The sequence below is a fragment of the Microcaecilia unicolor genome, chromosome 6 (genome assembly GCF_901765095.1).
Source record: "Microcaecilia unicolor chromosome 6, aMicUni1.1, whole genome shotgun sequence".
NCBI classification, from domain to species: Eukaryota; Metazoa; Chordata; class Amphibia; order Gymnophiona; family Siphonopidae; genus Microcaecilia; species Microcaecilia unicolor.
Genome location: NC_044036.1, coordinates 235,637,845 through 235,656,672, shown reverse-complemented (window position 1 = coordinate 235,656,672; position 18,828 = coordinate 235,637,845). Strand labels below are relative to the sequence as shown.

General features: G+C 43.5%; 1 protein-coding gene across 1 annotated transcript in view; it reads left to right on the top strand.

The window, feature by feature from the left end:
* The window catches only part of NOXA1 (NADPH oxidase activator 1), a 590,376-nt gene extending 572,801 nt beyond the window's left edge, over nucleotides 1-17,575 (top strand). The window contains 1 exon segment of the mRNA XM_030206681.1: nucleotides 16,274-17,575. Coding sequence (XP_030062541.1) covers nucleotides 16,274-16,377 — 104 coding nt within the window. The 3' untranslated portion in view covers nucleotides 16,378-17,575.
* The last annotated feature ends 1,253 nt before the right edge of the window (nucleotides 17,576-18,828 follow it).

Genomic DNA, 18,828 nt, shown 5'->3' with positions numbered 1-18,828 from the left:
AGCCCGAGTAAGGGGAGGCAGTGAGTCCTTATCCATTACAAGAATATCAATCATATTTTTTAACCATATCCAAAGGGGAAATTAAAGGCGATTTGGGAAAGTTAAGAAACCTGAGGTTAAGTCTTCTAGCCTGGTTTTCCAGGTACTCCAATCTTTTATGTAGGAAATTATTATCCTTAACCAAAGCCGTTTCTACAGATCCCATTTCTTGAATTTTAGTGTTCACAGTCTCCAAATCTAAGGTTTGCTGTGCAGTCTTTTGCGCCTGAAGCAGGGCAGCCTCAGAAAGAGTCTTTATATCAGAAGTATTCATTTTTAAAGTAGTTTGCATAGAAGTGTGAATGCTGTAAACCATATCCCATAGTGACTCTAATGTCACAGTTGCTGGTCTATTCACACCACTAATGGCTGGAGAAGAGTGAGGTTGATCTTCAACACGAGCAAGTTTAGAAACTATGTCCTGGGGCAATACCTTTGAAGCTGATTGTAGCAGTAGTTCTCGGCGTTGAGATTCAGCCTCCGGTTACTGCAGACACTCCCTCAAACAGATCAAACTGAGCCCCTTCGGCTTCCTTCTCTGTTAGAGCTGCCAGCAACTCCTCTCCAGGCTGGGGTGGAGCAACTCATTCCACGGGGCTCAGGGAAGCCCCGTTTCCATTCTCAATCGACGCCGAAGCGCCGAGAGTTGCAGAGGGGGTCGAAAAACCCTGAGGACCCGGTTGCTGTCTGAAAAATTGCAAAGTTGTCTGCCTCGTCGCCGAAGAAGTCACAGGAGCTGAGGGATGTTCCTTCACTTTTCCCCTCCGTTTCTCCATGTTTGATGAGGCGACGGAGGCACCAAAGAGGACCTACAAACAGAGCAACTTCCAGGAGCTAACACAGGTGCGTCCATTCACAGCGCCATCTTGGATCCCACTCCCCACCCCCTTTGATGACATCATCAGATATGACGCCTTGACCCCCACCTGAGCTCAACCCTTTTATATAGCCACAACTCCTGCTCTCCCTTATTTGTATAGCCCCACCCAAAACCCCACCCCCTTTTTGCATGGTCTTTACTCAAACCCCACCCCCTTTTGGTGATGTCTTGGGAAGTATCCTCATAGCCACACCACTTTTTCAAGATGGCGGCCACTACTATATACATCGCGTCACTTCCTGTTTCCTCTACTAGCTGCCATCTTGGATGGGGTCACATGGCAGGAATTGATGTTAAAAAAAGACCCTGACACCGCCCCCTACAGCATCAGAGGAATTTATTTACGCATGCACAGCTTCATTTTTTTCTCACAGGAAAGAAAGAAAGAAAAATAGGCATTTGTTTTTCTTTTTTCTTTTTCTTTCAAAAATGACCTCAAGGCAGGGAGGAACAGCCCCGGTTATGTCCATGCTTCTTGGAAGTGGGGGTTAAAGCAAAATAAGGCATTGTTCTGTTTGGGATGATGGCTTTGCTAAATGAAGGGAGAAGGAGGGGCTGTGATGTATGGCTAGGGAGAAGGAGGGGTTACAGGAAGTGACTAGGGAGACGGAGGAGCTGCATATCTGTAAGGCAAAACAATCCCTGTATAAAACATTTATTCTGTCACTTTTTTCATTGCTATTACATTTACTGGTGCTGAACGCAACTTAAAAACTTGTATGTTTCTCAGGTGGACACTGCTAAAGCAAAATAAAGAATTCAGATTCAACAGACAGCTCATGCAGACTGAGCTCACATAGATGTCTCGAAAACAGAAGGGGGGGGGATGGTTTGCCACACAAAGCAGCATTGAGCCGTTTTTTCTTTTTGCAGCATTGTTCAGAAAAAACCCTCCAGTTTCTTATGAAACTTAACTTAGAACAGCTTTGAAAAAAAAGAAAGTGAACAGGCGTCTGCCTGTGTAAATGAGTCTGAAAGCAAAAACGGCCCTGTTATGATCTCTCTTGAAAAAGCAGGGAAGAAAAGTACATCTGTCTTATGGCTACTGCTTAAGTCCTCACTTCTTGGAAGGGACAGAGCCAGGATTCCCTGTTTATTGCTAGCTAGGGGAAAGGGGAGGGGATCACGGGTGGAGGCTACAGACTCATATGAATTTCACACAGACAGAGAACAGTGTGCTTGCTGGAAAAAGCAAGCAGCTCTCAAACAAACAGGACTGTGAGAGTGCTTGGAACAGCCCCATAGCGTTCACACTAGTTCTTTCTACGGAGGATGGCTTGGAAAAGGGAATGGGGGAGTTGAAGGCTGCAGACAAATTGGACTTTTGGGGTAGGGAAAGGGAGGGGGTTGGTATGAGCAGTCTTGTCGTTCATAAGCATAAAGTATCCTTTTAAAAGAAAAAGAAAAACAAATGCCTATTTTTCTTTCCTATGAGAAAAAAGTGAAGCTGTGCTTGCACAAATAAATTTCTCTGATGCTGTATGGGGTAGTCAGGTTTACATTACTTCTTGCCACGTGACCAAAGAAAAACAGGAACTGATGCGATGTATACAGTAGTGACTGCCATCTTAGAAAAGTGGCATGGCTATGGCGATACTTCCAGTGATATCACCAAAAGGGTAGCAGAGTTGGGGTGTGGCTATGAAAAGGGGTGGGGTTTGGGGTGGGGCTATGCAAAAGAGGAAGGGCTTGGGCAGGGACAAGATGTCATATCCGATGATGCCAACAAAGGGGGTGGGGAATGTGCGTGGCTTGGGCGGTGATGTCATTGGGGGTTGGGCATGACTTGGGTGTGCCCTTGCTTCTGATTGGCTGAGAACCTGGAAGTGGCTGTGTCTTCTGTCAAAATCAATTAATTTTGACAAATGCCTGTGAGATACACTACTCATATATTATCTTGCTGGAAAGGGACACGTCAAATAATGCTGACTGCCACCAGCTAAATTAGACCTAGGTATTCAATGCTGGACCATGTCTGAGCACTGGCATTGAATGTCCAGGAAGTTAATCCTGACTTCCACCAGCTAAATTAGACATAGATATTCAATATTGAACCATGTCTGGCATTCAGTACCCATGAAGTTGTGGGCATGAGTTGACTGCCCCCACTTATCTGGTTCCTGGCTTGAATATTGGCCGGATCTGAATAAGGGGGGCTGCCACGCTAACAGTTCCAATCTTCCAACTCACCCTTGATCTAATTTCCCCCTTTCTTGCACCTCCCTCAGACACCCTAGGACTTCCCCAGAGGTGATTCCTGGTGGTCTTGTGGGACAGGGCAGGAGTAGTCACTCTCTGCTGCTGCTCTAGCTGGCTCTGTGTTCAAAATTCTAATTATTATACATGGATGATTTTAAAATATTACCTTTTTGCATCTAGCATTTGTTTCCATATTACATATTGTAATATACAATCCTCATTTACTTTCTTATTGCTACTTAATGTATACTATCCCACATCACTTTTTGTACTGTGAATTACAATACGGTGTTAGCCACATTGAACCTGATCTATTGGAATAATGTGAGATATAAATGAAATAAATAAATAAAAAGGTAGAAAGGAACCAAATGAAAATAATAAGAAACAGCATTAGGAATGTCAAGTCAAATGCAAAGCACTGATAAGGAAGGCAAAGAGGGACTTTGAAAAAAAACACATAGTAGGTATATTAAAAGCAGGAAGCTAGCAAAAGAATCGCTTGGACTGCTAGATGACCGAGGGGTAAAAGGGGCGATCAGGGAAGACAAAGCCATAGCGGAGAGATTAAATTAATTCTTTGCTTCGGTCTTACCTAAGGAAGATTTTGGAGAGATGCTGGTGCCAGAAATGGTATTCAAAGCTGATGAGTTGGAGAAACTGAATGAAATTTGTATAGACGTAGAGGATGTAATGGGGCAATTTGACAAACTGAAGCATAGCAAATCTCCTGGACCAGATGGTATTCATCCCAGAATATTGATAGAACTGAAAAATGAACTTGCAGAACTATTGTTAGTAATATGTAATTTATCCTGAAAATTAAGCATGGTACTAGAAGATTAGAGGGTGGCCAATGTAACGCCGATTTTTTAAAAAGGTTCCAGAGGAGATCCGGGAAATTATAGACCAGTGAGTCTGACGTCGGTGCCGGGCAAAATGGTAGAGACTATTATAAAGAACTAAATAACAGAGCATATTCAAAAGCATGGATTAATGAGACAAAGGCTAGAGGTTTAGATACCTGCTATTTTCAACTTTTGGCTAGAGGTTTAGATACCTGATATTTTCTTTAATTTAAGGCTTATTTAATTTATTGCTTACTGCTTAGTTAATTTGTTTTGTGAAGTCTCTTTCCCTTCCTGCTTAGCTCTGATAGAAGAGAGGCTTTTCAAACTGCATTGTGGTTACAAGGTTGCTTTTGTTATTGGGAATATTTAGATTGATTTACAAAAGTTATATTCCAGGGGAATTTGAAAGTTTAATCTTGAACTGAAAATTCCTTCATCAGACTTGCTAGAGAACTTTCATTGATACAGCAACTAGCTGAATCACTGGCACTTCAATTCTTTTTACATCCTTAACAAGATATGGCCTCCAAAACTGAACACAATACTCCAGGTGGGGCCTCACCAACGACTTATACAGGGGCATCAACACCCCCTTTCTTCTGCTGGTCACACCTCTCTCTATACAGCCTAACAACCTTCTAGCTACGGCCACCGTCTTGTCACACTATTTCGTCGCCTTGAAATCCTCAGATACTATCACCGCAAGATCCCTCTCCCCGTCCGTACTTATCAGACTCTCCCCGCCTAACACATACGTCTCCCGTCTCGATATGCAATTTATCCTTAAAATCGAGCATGGTACCGGAAGATTGGAGGGTGGCCAATGTAACGCCCATTTTTAAAAAAGGTTTCAGGGGAGATCCGGGAAATTATAGACCGGTGAGTCTGACGTCGGTGCGGGGGAAAATGGTAGAGGCTATTATTAAAAACAAAATTACAGAGCACATCCAAGGACATGGATTACTGAGACCGAGTCAGCACGGCTTTTGTGTGGGGAAATCTTGCCTGGCCAATTTACTTCAATTCTTTGAAGGAGTAAACAAACATATGGACAAAGGGGAGCCGGTTGATATTGAGGCATATTTTCAAAGCACTTAGCTTTCCAAAGTTCCATAGGTTTCTATGGAACTTTGGAAGGCTAAGTGCTTTGAAAATATGCCTCATAGTGTATCTGGATTTTCAAAAGGCGTTTGACAAGGTAGCTCATGAAAGGCTACAGAGGAAATTGGAGGGTCATGGGATAGGAGGAAACATCCTATTGTGGATTAAAAACTAGTTGAAGGATAGGAAACAGAGAGTGGGGTTAAATGGGCAGTATTCACAATGGAGAAGGGTAGTTAGTGGGGTTCCTCAGGGGTCTGTGCTAGGACCGCTGCTTTTTAATATATTTATAAATGATTTAGAGATGGGAGTAACTAGCGAGGTAATTACATTTGCTGATGACACTGAGAGGCTTATTTTCGAAAGAGAAAAACGCCCAAATTCCGACCTAAATCGGGAGATGGACGTCTTTCTCTTGTGGGTGCCCAAATCGGTATAATCAAAAGCCGATTTTGGGCGTTTCCAACTGCACTCCGTCGCGGGAACGCATAAAGTTGACGGGGGCGTGTCGGAGGCGTGGTGAAGGCGGGACTGAGGCGTGGTTATCGGCTGAGCAGAGATGTGCGTGCTCGGCCGATAATGGAAAAAAGAAAGGCGTTTTCAGAGAGAATTTAGGTCACTTTTGTTGGACCCGTTTTTTTCACGAACAGGTCCCAAAAAAGTGCCCTAAATGACCAGATGACCACCGGAGGGAACCGGGGATGACCTCCCCTGACTCCCCCAGTGGTCACTAACCCCCTCCCACCAAAAAAAAACGAATGTTAAACACTTTTTTCCCAACTTGTAAGCCAGCCTCAAATGTCATCCTCAGCTCCATGACAGCAGTATGCAGGTCCCCGAAGTAATTTTAGTTTAGTTAGTGCTGTGCGGTACCCATGCAGAGAGAAAAATCGGAAGAAAAAAAAAAAAAACCAAGCAAGTGCAGTCAGGGACGTCTAAATTACCAGGATAGTAAAAGGGGGAATCGAACCAGCAACCTTCTGATTACAAGCTCAGTGCTCTAGCCAGTGCACCACTGATTAGACGTCCTTCCCTTTCCATTAAGTCCCTCCAAGTTTCTGTCAGCCAATCACCGCTGTTTAGCTGACACAGATGTCAGCTAAATGAGCTGTGATTGGCTGACAGAAACTTGGAGAGACTTAATGGAAAGGGAAGGACGTCTAATCAGTGGTGCACTGGCTAGAGCACTGAGCTTGTAATCAGAAGGTTGCTGGTTCGATTCCCCCTTTCACTATCTTTTAATTTGGACGTCCCTGACTGCACTTGCTTGCTTGTTTTTTTTTTCTTCCGATTTTTCCTCTCTGCATGGGTCCCGCGCAGCACCAACTAAAGTAAAATTGCTCTGGGGACCTGCATACTACTGTCATGGAGCTAGGTATGATATTTGAGGCTGGCATAGAGGCATCTCAGGGGGACCAGTGCACTACGAATGCTGGCCCCTCCCACGACCAAATGCCTTGGATTTGGTCGTTTTTGAGCTGGGACGCTTCGGTTTCGATTATCGCTAAAAAACAAAAACGCCCAGCTCAAAAAACGCCCTAATCCAATGTATTTTCGAAAAAAAAGATGGACGTCCATTTTTTTCGAAAATACAGTTCGGCCCGCCCCTTCACGGACCCGTTCTCGGAGATGGACGTTTTTACAAATGGGCGTTCGCGTTCGATTATGCCCCTCCAAGTTATTCAAAGTCAACTCGCGACAGGATTGTGAAAAATTACAGAAGGACCTTACGAGACTGGGAGACTGGGCGGCTAGATGGCAGATGATGTTTAATGTGAGCAAGTGCAAGGTGATGCATGTGGGGAAAAAAGAACCCGAATTATAGCTACGTCATGCAAGGTTCCACGTTAGGAGTTACGGACCAAGAAAGGGATCTGGGTCTTGTCGTCGATAATACACTGAAACCTTCTGCTCAGTGTGCTGCTGCGGCTTGGAAAGCAAATAGAATGTTGGGTATTATTAGGAAAGGTATGGAAAACAGGTATGAGGATGTTATAATGCCATTATGTCGTTCCATGGTGCGACCGCACCTTGAGTATTGTGTTCAATTCTAGTTGCCGCATCTCAAGAAAGATATAGTAGAATTGGAAAAGGTGCAGCGAAGGGCGACTAAAATGATAGCGGGGATGGGACGACTTCCCTATGAAGAAAGACTAAGGAGGTTAGGGCTTTTCAGCTTGGGGAAGAGACGGCTGAGGGGAGACATGATAGAGGTATATAAAATAATGAGTGGAGTGGAACAGGTGGATGTGAAGCGTCTGTTTACGCTTTCCAAAAATGCTAAGACTAGGGGGCATGCAATGAAACTACAGTGTAGTAAATTTAAAACAAATAGGAGAAAAATGTCTTCACCCAACGCATAATTAAACTCTGGAATTCGTTGCCGGAGAACGTAGTGAAGGCAGTTGGCTTGGCAGAGTTTAAAAAGGGGTTGGACGGTTTCCTAAAGGACAAGTCCATAGGCCGCTACTAAATGGACTTGGGAAAAATCCACAATTTCGGGAATAACATTTATAAAATGTTTGTACGTTTGGGTAGCTTGCCAGGTTCCCTTGACCTGGATTGGCCACTGTCGGGGACGGGATGCTGGGCTCGATGGACCTTTGGTCTTTTTCCAGTATGGCATTACTTATGTACTTATATACCAAGCAAGAGAGGTGTAGATGTGGTGGGGCATGGCTGGGTCAGGGTCATGCCCAGCACTTATGTGCTAAGTTTATAGAATACTGCTAGTTATGTGCATAGCTGACAGAGGCCAAGATGCACTAAATTTAACGAGCCAACAACGTGGTTTTTAAACTGCTTCTAGCCAGTTCAACGAGCAAGTAGTAAACCGTGACATGCACAAAAGGGTTCTCCGAGCCATTTTCCTATCACGGTAGCAACTAACGAAAACGGAATGCAAATGAGCAAATTAGTATTATAATGTGTACAAATCGTATTATAATGAGATGCACTACCGTTTTCCGATCCCCTCACCGTGGAAAACCTAACGGGAGGTCTGCACCTCTCGTTGGGGCTGCTGTGAGGGAATCGGAAGGGGGGGGAACATCCAAAGTGCTCGTCAGGGATGTCCTTCGAAAGTGCCTAACATGGACATCCTTCACTCAAAAACAAAAAAGGACGTCCTTGACGAGCACTTGGATGTTCCCCCCCCCCCCCCCCAGATTTTTTTTGTAGAAGTCTTTAGTTTTGAGAAGCAATACAATAGCATAGTACAAAACACATCCATTAACATGAACTAGTACAACTCACGGGTAGATACCCCAGAAGCATGTCGAGCAAACAGCAACAGCAAAATATCAGTTTAATAATCTCAAAGACCGCCGGAGAGAATCGGGACGTGCGAGGACGTCCAAATCAAAAAAACTATTTGGACGTCCCTTTCGATTATGCCCCACCTCCAGGTCTCTCTTAGCCAATCACAGCATGTTTAGCTGTCACTGGTGTCAGCTAAACGCGCTGTGATTGGCTGAGAGAGACCTGGAGGAGGGGCATAATCGAAAGGGACGTCCAAATAGTTTTTTTGGCCGTCCTCGCACGTCCCAATGCTGGCGGTGGTCATTTGGGGCAACTCTCACCCCCCATCGCGCAAACATTCACAACCCATTTGCTTTCAGAACAGAAGTTGTTTTCTGGCTGCTGCGTGCCAGGCCACTCATCTCCACCTCCAACGGCAACTATTATTGTTTCAGGAGGACAGGGCGGGGAAGAGAAGCCTGGGCTGTTGCGACACCTTCCTCTCCCGCCCCCAGCCACGCGTTCCCGGGGAGGAGGGTCTAAGCGGTCAGGCCGCAATCCACCCCCCTCCTTCCGAGAGTGGGGCTGCAGGGATCACCAGCTGTACCGCGGCAGCAGCTTGCGTTCCGACCCAAGGCTCTGACAAGTGCTCATCAGGGACGTAGTTTTTGGACGTCTTTGGCATACGCAGAGCAGCCAGCATAACGCTTGGCTGCTCTGCGCATGCTCAGCTGGCCGACTGGCTTGGAAGGAAATCCCATGCAAATGAGCTAGCAGCGACCAACTCATTTGCATGTGATTTCCTTGATGCATGCCCGTTTCTTACCGATTCAATAAGGAATCGGTAAGGGAAGGGCTTTACGATGATTTTAGTGCATCTGCCCCAGAGTTAGATGCTAGCATTTATACCAGCTTTTGACATTCTGTGCTTGCCGCTAAAATTAGGTGCTAAAATGCAGACTTATGTCAGTATTCTGTAATGGCAATTGTACAAATAATTGCCAATATAGAATTTATGCTTAGCACACAGCATTTTAGCTCCAAACTTTAGGCAATCTTTATAGAATTACCCCATAAGTGTATTGCCTCTGCATTAACTGTATGGGAAGATGCTGACCACACCTCTTACAGTTAATGCAGAGGCTTTGCAATTGCCATGCATTAATTTTTGCAGCTAATGTGCAGTAACTCTAAATTTTTACTGCCCTAAGACTTTTAAAGGCAATTCTGAAGTTTCGATAATTTTAACTTGAATTGTTTTAGGTTCCTGGATTGTTTGAAGTTAAATTTAATATGCTCATCATACAGTCATTGATACAATGATCAGATCCCAAAAACTGTTCCTGCATGCAGGTGTTAATGTGATATTCTTTGTGATATGTGATTCTATGAGGGCTAATTTAGAAACATTTCCATGTGTAACTAATGGCATTTACATGTATAGATTGCATACATGTGTAAATGGTGAATTCAGAAAGCTGCTGTTTACACGTGGAGATCCAAGCCATGTATAGATTTCAAGGGGGCATGGTTTGGCCAGGCCTTGGGCAGGCCAAAAATCTGCACATGTATTTTCCACTTTAGAAAGGGAATACACGTTTATGGGAAAAACTTTCCCTGTCATGTTTTACACCAACTAAAAGCACAAACAGATTTTTATAAAGTTCTCCTACTATTTCCTTCTGCCTATTATAAAGAACAAAATTACTGAGCATATTCAAAAGCATGGATTAATGAGACAAAGTCAACTTGGATTTAGTGAAGGGAAATCTTGCCTCACCAATCTACTACATTTCTTTGAAGGGGTGAACAAACATGTGGATAAAGGTGAGCCGGTTGACATTGTGTATCTGGTTTTCAGAAGGCGTTTGACAAGTACCTCATGAAAGACTCCAGAGGAAATTGGAAGCTCATGGGATAGGAGTAGTGTTCTATTGTGGATTAAAAACTGGTTACAGATAGAAACAGAGAGTAGGGTTAAAAGGTCAGTATTCTCAATGGAGAAAAGGTAGTTAGTGGGGTCCCCCAGGGGTCTGTGCTGGGACCGCTGCTTTTTAACATATTTATAAATGCCCTAGATATGGGAGTAACAAGAGAGGTAATTAAATTTGCCGATGACACAAAGTTATTCAAAGTCGTTAAATCGCAGTAGGACTGTGAAAAATTACAAGAGGACCTTACGAGACTGGGAGACTGGGCGTCTAAATGGCAGATGACGTTTAATGTGAGCAAGTGCATAAGTACATAAGTACATAAGTAGTGCCATACTGGGAAAGACCAAAGGTCCATCTAGCCCAGCATCCTGTCACCGACAGTGGCCAATCCAGGTCAAGGGCACCTGGCACGCTCCCCAAACGTAAAAACATTCCAGACAAGTTATACCTAAAAATGCGGAATTTTTCCAAGTCCATTTAATAGCGGTCTATGGACTTGTCCTTTAGGAATCTATCTAACCCCTTTTTAAACTCCGTCAAGCTAACCGCCCGTACCACGTTCTCCGGCAACGAAATCCAGAGTCTAATTACACGTTGGGTGAAGAAAAATTTTCTCCGATTCGTTTTAAATTTACCACACTGTAGCTTCAACTCATGCCCTCTAGTCCTAGTATTTTTGGATAGCGTGAACAGTCGCTTCACATCCACCCGATCCATTCCACTCATTATTTTATACACTTCTATCATATCTCCCCCAGCCGTCTCTTCTCCAAGCTGAAAAGCCCTAGCCTTCTCAGCCTCTCTTCATAGGAAAGTCGTCCCATCCCCACTATCCTTTTCGTCGCCCTTCGCTGTACCTTTTCCAATTCTACTATATCTTTTTTGAGATACGGAGACCAGTACTGAACACAATACTCCAGGTGCGGTCGCACCATGGAGCGATACAACGGCATTATAACATCCGCACACCTGGACTCCATACCCTTCCTAATAACACCCAACATTCTATTCGCTTTCCTAGCCGCAGCAGCACACTGAGCAGAAGGTTTCAGCGTATCATCGACGACGACACCCAGATCCCTTTCTTGATCCGTAACTCCTAACGCGGAACCTTGCAAGACGTAGCTATAATTCGGGTTCCTCTTACCCACATGCATCACTTTGCACTTGTCAACATTGAACTTCATCTGCCACTTGCACGCCCATTCTCCCAGTCTCGCAAGGTCTTCCTGTAATTGTTCACATTCCTCCTGCGACTTGACGACCCTGAATAATTTTGTGTCATCGGCGAATTTAATTACCTCACTAGTTATTCCCATCTCTAGGTCATTTATAAATACATTAAAAAGCAACGGACCCAGCACAGACCCCTGCGGGACCCCACTAACTACCCTCCTCCACTGAGAATACTGGCCACGCAATCCTACTCTCGGCTTCCTATCTTTCAACCAGTTCTTAATCCATAATAATACCCTACCTCCGATTCCATGACTCTGCAATTTCTTCAGGAGTCTTTCGTGCGGCACTTTGTCAAACGCCTTCTGAAAAATCCAGATATACAATATCAACCGGCTCCCCATTGTCCACATGTTTGCTTACCCCCCTCAAAAAAATGCATTAGATTGGTGAGGCAAGACTTCCCTTCACTAAATCCGTGCTGACTTTGTCTCATCAGTCCATGTTTTTGTATATGCTCTGCAATTTTATTCTTAATAATAGCCTCCACCATCTTGCCCGGCACCGACGTCAGACTCACCGGTCTATAATTTCCCGGATCTCCTCTGGAACCCTTCTAAAAATCGGAGTAACATTGGCTACCCTCCAGTCTTCCGGTACTACACTCGATTTTAGGGACAGATTGCATATTTCTAACAGTAGCTCCGCAAGTTCATTTTTTAGTTCTATTAATACTCTGGGATGAATACCATCAGGTCCCGGTGATTTACTACTCTTCAGCTTGCTGAACTGACCCATTACATCCTCCAAGGTTACAGAGAATTTGTTTAGTTTCTCCGACTCCCCGCTTCAAATATTCTTTCCGGCACCGTGTCCCCCCCCAAATCCTCCTCGGTGAAGACCGAAGCAAAGAATTCATTTAATTTCTCCGCTACGGCTTTGTCCTCCTTGATCGCCCCTTTAACACCATTTTCGTCCAGCGGCCCAACCGACTCTTTGGCCGGTTTCCTGCTTTTAATGTATCTAAAAAAATTTTACTATGTATTTTGCTTCCAACGCTAATTTCTTCTCAAAGTCCTTTTTGCCCTCCTTATCTCCGCTTTGCATTTGGCTTGGCATTCCTTATGATCTATCCTGTTACTTTCAGTTGGTTCTCTTCTCCACTTTCTGAAGGATTGTTTTTTGGCTCTAATGATTTCCTTTATCTTACTGTTTAGCCACGCCGGCTGACGTTTAGTCTTTTTCCCTTTTTTCTAATACGTGGAATATATTTGTCCTGAACCTCCAGGATGGTGTTTTTAAACAGCATCCACGCCTGATGCAAGTTTTTTACTCTGCGAGCTGCTCCTTTCAGTCTTTTTTTCACCATTTTTCTCATTTTGTCGTAATCACCTTTTCTATAGTTAAACGCTAGCGTACTTGATTTCCTAGTTTCACTTCCTTCAATGTCAATATCAAAACTGATCATATTATGATCACTGTTATCAAGCGGCCCTCGTATCGTTACCCCCTGCACTAGATCATGAGCACCACTAAGGACTAAGTCTAGTATTTTTCCTTCTCTTGTCGGCTCCTGAACTAGCTGTTCCATGAAGCTGTCCTTGATTTCATCAAGAAATCTTATGTCCCTTGCGTGTACAGATGTTACATTAACCCAGTCTATATGCGGGTAATTGAAATCCCCCATTATTATTGTGTTGCCTAGTTTGTTTGCGTCCATGATTTCCTTTAACATTTCCGCATCCGTCTGTTCGTCCTGGCCAGGCGGACGGTAGTACACTCCTATCACTATCCTTTTCCCCTTTGCACATGGAATTTCAATCCACAGTGATTCCAAGGAGTGTTTTGTTTCCTGCAGAATTTTCAATCTATTTGATTCAAGGCTCTCGTTAATATACAATGCTACCCCTCCACCAATCCGATTCACCCTATCACTACGATATAATTTGTACCCCGGTATGACAGTGTCCCACTGGTTATCCTCCTTCCACCAGGTCTCAGAGATGCCTATTATATCTAATTTTTCATTTAGTGCAATATATTCCAACTCCCCCATCTTATTTCTTAGGCTCCTGGCATTCGCATATAGACATTTCAAACTATGTTTGTTGTTCCTAAGTACATCATGCTTAGTACTTGACAGTATTAATTGGCAATCTTTTGTCTGATTTTTATTGTTATTTAAAGATACCCGATCTACTACAATCTCTTTTGCAAAGTGATGCATGTGGGAAAGAGGAACCCGAATTATAGCTACGTCATGCAAGGTTCCACGTTAGGAGTCACTGACCAAGAAAGGGATCTAGGTGTCATCGTTGATGATACGTTGAAACCTGCTCAGTGTGCTGCTGCGGCCAAGAAAGCAAAAAGAATCTTAGGTATTATTAGGAAAGGAATGGAAAACAAAAATGAGGATGTTATAATACCTTTGTATCGCTCCATGGTGCGACCGCACCTTGAATATTATGTTCAGTTCTGATCGCCGCATCTCAAAAAAGATATAGTGGAATTAGAAAAGGTGCAGAGACGGGCGACGAAAATGATAAAGGGGATGGGACGACTTTCCTATGAGGAAAGGCTAAAGCGGCTAGGGCTCTTCAGCTTGGAGAAAAGGCGGCTGAGGGGAGATATGATAGAGGTCTATAAAATAATGAGTGGAGTGGAACGGGTAGATGTGAAGCGTCTGTTTACGCTTTCCAAAAATACTAGGACTAGGGGGCATGCAATGAAGCTGGAATGTAGTAAATTTAAAACGCATCGGAGAAAATGTTTCTTCACTCAACGCATAATTAAACTCTGGAATATGTTGCCGGAGAATGTGGTAAAGGCAGTTAGCTTAGCAGAGTTTAAAAAAGGTTTGGACGGTTTCCTAAAGGAAAAGTCCGTAGACCGTTATTAAATGGGCTTGGGGAAAATCCACTATATCTGGGATAGGCAGTATAAAATGTTTTGTACTTTTTGGGGATCTTGCCAGGTATTTGTGACCTGGATTGGCCACTGTTGGAAACAGGAAGCTGGGCTTGATGGGCCTTTGGTCTTTCCCATGACTCACCCATCCTTACTATTTCTTTCCTTTTATTATTCTTTTGATGTTCTATTGATATTGTAGTTCTTTTCAAATGTTATAATTTTTAATTATAAACCACCTAGATAGACCCCCCCCCCCCCCCCCCCCAAGTGTGGTATATCAAATTTTAATAAAAATTGGAAACTTGGAAAAAGTACCAGGGCTTTTACACAAGGAATTAAGGGGTCCTTTTACTAAGCTGTGGCAAAAGGGAGCACATGTTTTTGATGCATGTTGAGGCCCCCTTTTAGCTCAGCGGGTAAAAGGCTGTTTGTTTTTTTTAAAGAAAGGGCCTTGTGGCAAGTGAAGCACTTGCCTCACAGCAATTTTGAAGGAAGCACTTACCGCCACCCACTGATGTGGCGGTAAGGGCTCTAGTTCTAACCTGGCAGTAACCAGCCAGTTCACGGAACTACCCGATTACCACTGGGTAAACACTGGCGCTACAAAAATAAAAATATTTTTGTAGCGCTGGAAATGGTGTGCACTGGGGGTGGGAACTACTGCCAGGGTGCTGCGGTAGCCCGGAGGTACATCCAGTTTAGCGAGCGGTAAGCCCGCATTGGGCTTACTGCCGTTTAGAAAAAGACCCCCTAAAGGAGTAATTCTCCTTAATCTTCTGTTTATTTCTGCCTCTAAAGTTAAGAAAAATAAAAATTGTGGCCTCTCTGCTTAATTGGCAGCACTTACACTTATATGGAGCTGCTGGGTTCATGCCACTTATTTTTTACGTATCTATATTTGTAAAATGGATGCTTCTGCTATGTATGCCAGTGAATACACATATACTCCAGCATGTCCTTGTAAGTATTTTACAGAAGGCTTTTTCTAAAATAGTGCTGTAATTAAGCATGTCCCAGTCTGGATGGAATTTCAATCTCAACTTTTGGTTTGTTTTATTGCTGTAACATCCTTCTTCACATTTTCTTCACTGAATAATATGCACCACATTTGAGGAGGAGCATGAATATGGTCCCCTTGTACTGAATGTCTTTTCTATGTGGGTGACTGCTTCTTTCACCCACCCACCTGCTCTCGGAAGTAAGAAAATGCCACAAGATTATTTAGTGTACAAAACATGGAAAGGGATGGTAAGTTAAAGACAAGATTACAAAATTACACCCCACAAAACAGAGGAAAGCAATGCTTCCTTGGAGGAGCATGTTTGGAACCAGACTTTATGATCAGGATACTAAATAAATTCAGAACAGTCTAGGACATTTGAAATTAAAACGATCAAACACTTCAGAACACACATAAAAGATGTGGAAGAGACTTGGATTTTTTAACTCACTACCCTTCCTATCTGTCACTGTTTCATCACTCTGGCAACCAGACCCTTGTACCTTTTCTTAGGGCCATTGGAAGATTGGAAGGACCAGGCAAGATGGATGACCACCCAGGGTGGCAGGGGAATGCTAGTGTGTCTTGTGAGGGGATAGGGCAATAGTGGTTCATGCATGCTACTACTGTTATAGGTAGGAGCTCTCCAGAGATCTGATGCTGCTGAGATCTTCTCCCCCCAGTCCCTCCTGCTGGTTGCCTTGCAATGTTATCTTTTGCTGTGATTTGCTTATTCTGTTTGGACCTGAGGAAGGAATGTTAACTCCCAAGAAGCTAGTTAAGATTGGATGTATATTACATTAGTCCAATAAAAATGTAGAAATAAAGGTGAGCATTTCTTAGATATTTAAAACTGTTTCATGGCAGGAGGAAAACAAGCAATGAATTAAAGAACATCCTAACATCAAGAAACTAATCCTTCTTTTCTTTTCCTGTGATGCAGTGAATGATTTCTGGCTGGAAGGACAGTGCAATGGCCACATTGGAATCTTCCCCAAATGCTTTGCAACTCTGGCTAGCCCCGAACAGCACGATGGAACCTCCTAGTGAATGAAAGGAGAACAATCGTATTTTTGGCTCTGATCAACTGTGCCTCGAATGTATAATCTTGAGAATTTTAAACACCTTCACATGATCTAAAATCATGGCCACCAAAGAGATTATAGCAGGGACAAACTTGCAATCTTTGGGCAACCAAGGGCCAAAATTGGGTTCAGTTCCCCCAGCAGGCACAGACCATATATAGTAAGACTGCCAATTGGATGGACCCTTTTGAAACATTTTTATATAGTTGTTTTCTATTCCTCTCTGTTAGTTCTGTCATCATCACTCTAACCAATCTCCCAAATCTCCCCATCACCATTCCTCTGTCTGCCCCACCAACTAAACCAAGGCAGTCATGATTGTTGCAGACTTCTGAAGCAAACAGACTTAGTACTCAATATTCAGCCGGTGACAGGCAGCGCATTTGCTGTCCATCGCCAGTGTTAAACCTGGATATTAAATGCTGGGCCATATCCGGCGGCCGACATTGAATATCCAGGTTTATTTTGACAACTAAAAGGTTAACTGGCTAACTTTTTAGCGGTCAAAGATAGGCCTGCTATTTAAGTGGCCTATTCTGACCGCTCAACATAACTGGTACCAGTTAATTTTCTGGACAACACAAGTATATGTTAATGTATTGCTTTTCTCCCATTGTTACTGTCCTTTTGATTCTGTCACTTTTCTAGCCTTTCATAGGATTGGTTTGTTGAAGTCTATTATGTTTAAACATGTATTAGGCACCTCCTATATGGTTTTCCAAAATTTAACCAAGACCCCCTTGAACACTCCTAGATCACCAGGCTTGGGACATTCATGTCCCCCACTTCCAAAATGTGTGTGGTGCAGGCAATGCCCATACTAAATGCATAAGACCTGTGGGTTATACGCTCAGATTTCTTTATTTATCCTTCTCTCTTTTTTTTTACTGCTTTATAAATTTTCTATTTATTTCATTTTTGTATCAGATTTCTGATTTTGTACATGCCTTTGATTTTAAGATGTTTAATAAATCAATGAATAATCATTCAGACAGATGGTGTCATGAACGTGTCTTTTGCATATTTGACTTTCACTTATGGGGAACAGAAAAGAAGGGCACAAAAAAGCATTCCTACCATTCCTGTCCACTTCTTCTGTCTGTGAAGGAGACCATCAGGCTCATTTTCGAAAAAGATGAATGTCCAAAAAGTGACATAAATGGGCACTTGGACGTCCTTCTCACAGAGAAGTCCAAATCAGTATAATCGAAAATGCATTTTGGACGTCTTTGTCAGAAGTCCATCGCAAGGACGTCCAAATCTCAAGGGGGCGTATTGAAGGCATGTTCGAGGCGGGACTTGGGTGTTCCTAAGACTTGGACGTCTTTGAGCCATAATGGAACAAAGCAAAGATGTCCAGGACTAAAACTTGGACGTTTTCACCTAGACTTATTTTTATTACGAATAAGGCACAAAAAGGTGCCCAAACTGACCAGATGACCACTGGAGGAAATCGGGGATGATGTCCCGTTACTCCCCCAGTGGTCACTAACACCCTCCCACCCTCAAAAAACATGATTAAAAATATTACTTGTCAGCCTCTAAGCCAGCCTCAGATGTCATACTCAGGTCCATGACAGCGCATGCAGGTCCCCGGAGTAGTTTAGTAGTAGGTGCAGTGCACTTCAGGCAGGTGGACCCATACCCCCCCCCCCCCCCCCCACCTGTTACATTTGTGGAGGAAACAGCAAGCCCTCCAAAACCCACCAGAAATCCTCTGTACCCACATATAGGTACCCCCCTTGACCTGTAAGGGCTATGGTAGTGGTGTACAGTTGGGGGTAGTAGGTTTTGGAGGGCTCAACACACAAGGTAAGGGAGCTATGTACCTGGGAGCATTTTATGAAGTCCACTGCAGTGCCCCCTAGGGGGCCTGACTGCTGTCCTGGCATGTTAGGGGGACCAGTCTACTAAAAATGCTGGCTCCTCCCACGTCCAAATGGCTTGAATTTGGACGTTTTAGACTTGGACGTTTTTGTTTTCGAAAATGGCCGAAAATCAAAGACGTCCAAATCCAAGGACGTCCATGGTATTTTTGAACACAAAGATGGACACCCATCTTTTTTCGAAAATGACCTTTTCCACACCTCCGAATTTGGATGTTTTACAAAGACGTCCAATTTCCAATCTTTCGAAAATGCCCTTCCATATCACACCAATGTAAATACATTTTTCATTCGCTCTTTTCACTTTGATCAACAGTGCCTCTTCCATACCCCGTAAGTGCAGCAGTTCTGTCACTTTAATATTAATCTTTAATATAGAATTGTATGGACCATAGAAGTCTCTGTATGACGCCATCTTTTCATTTCATTGAGATTGCTGTTAAAGCAGTCGACCCACAATTGAAAGCCACTTATCAAAGTCTTCAACTGTTCCCCCCCCCCCCCCCCCATTCCATCCTGATCTGGGA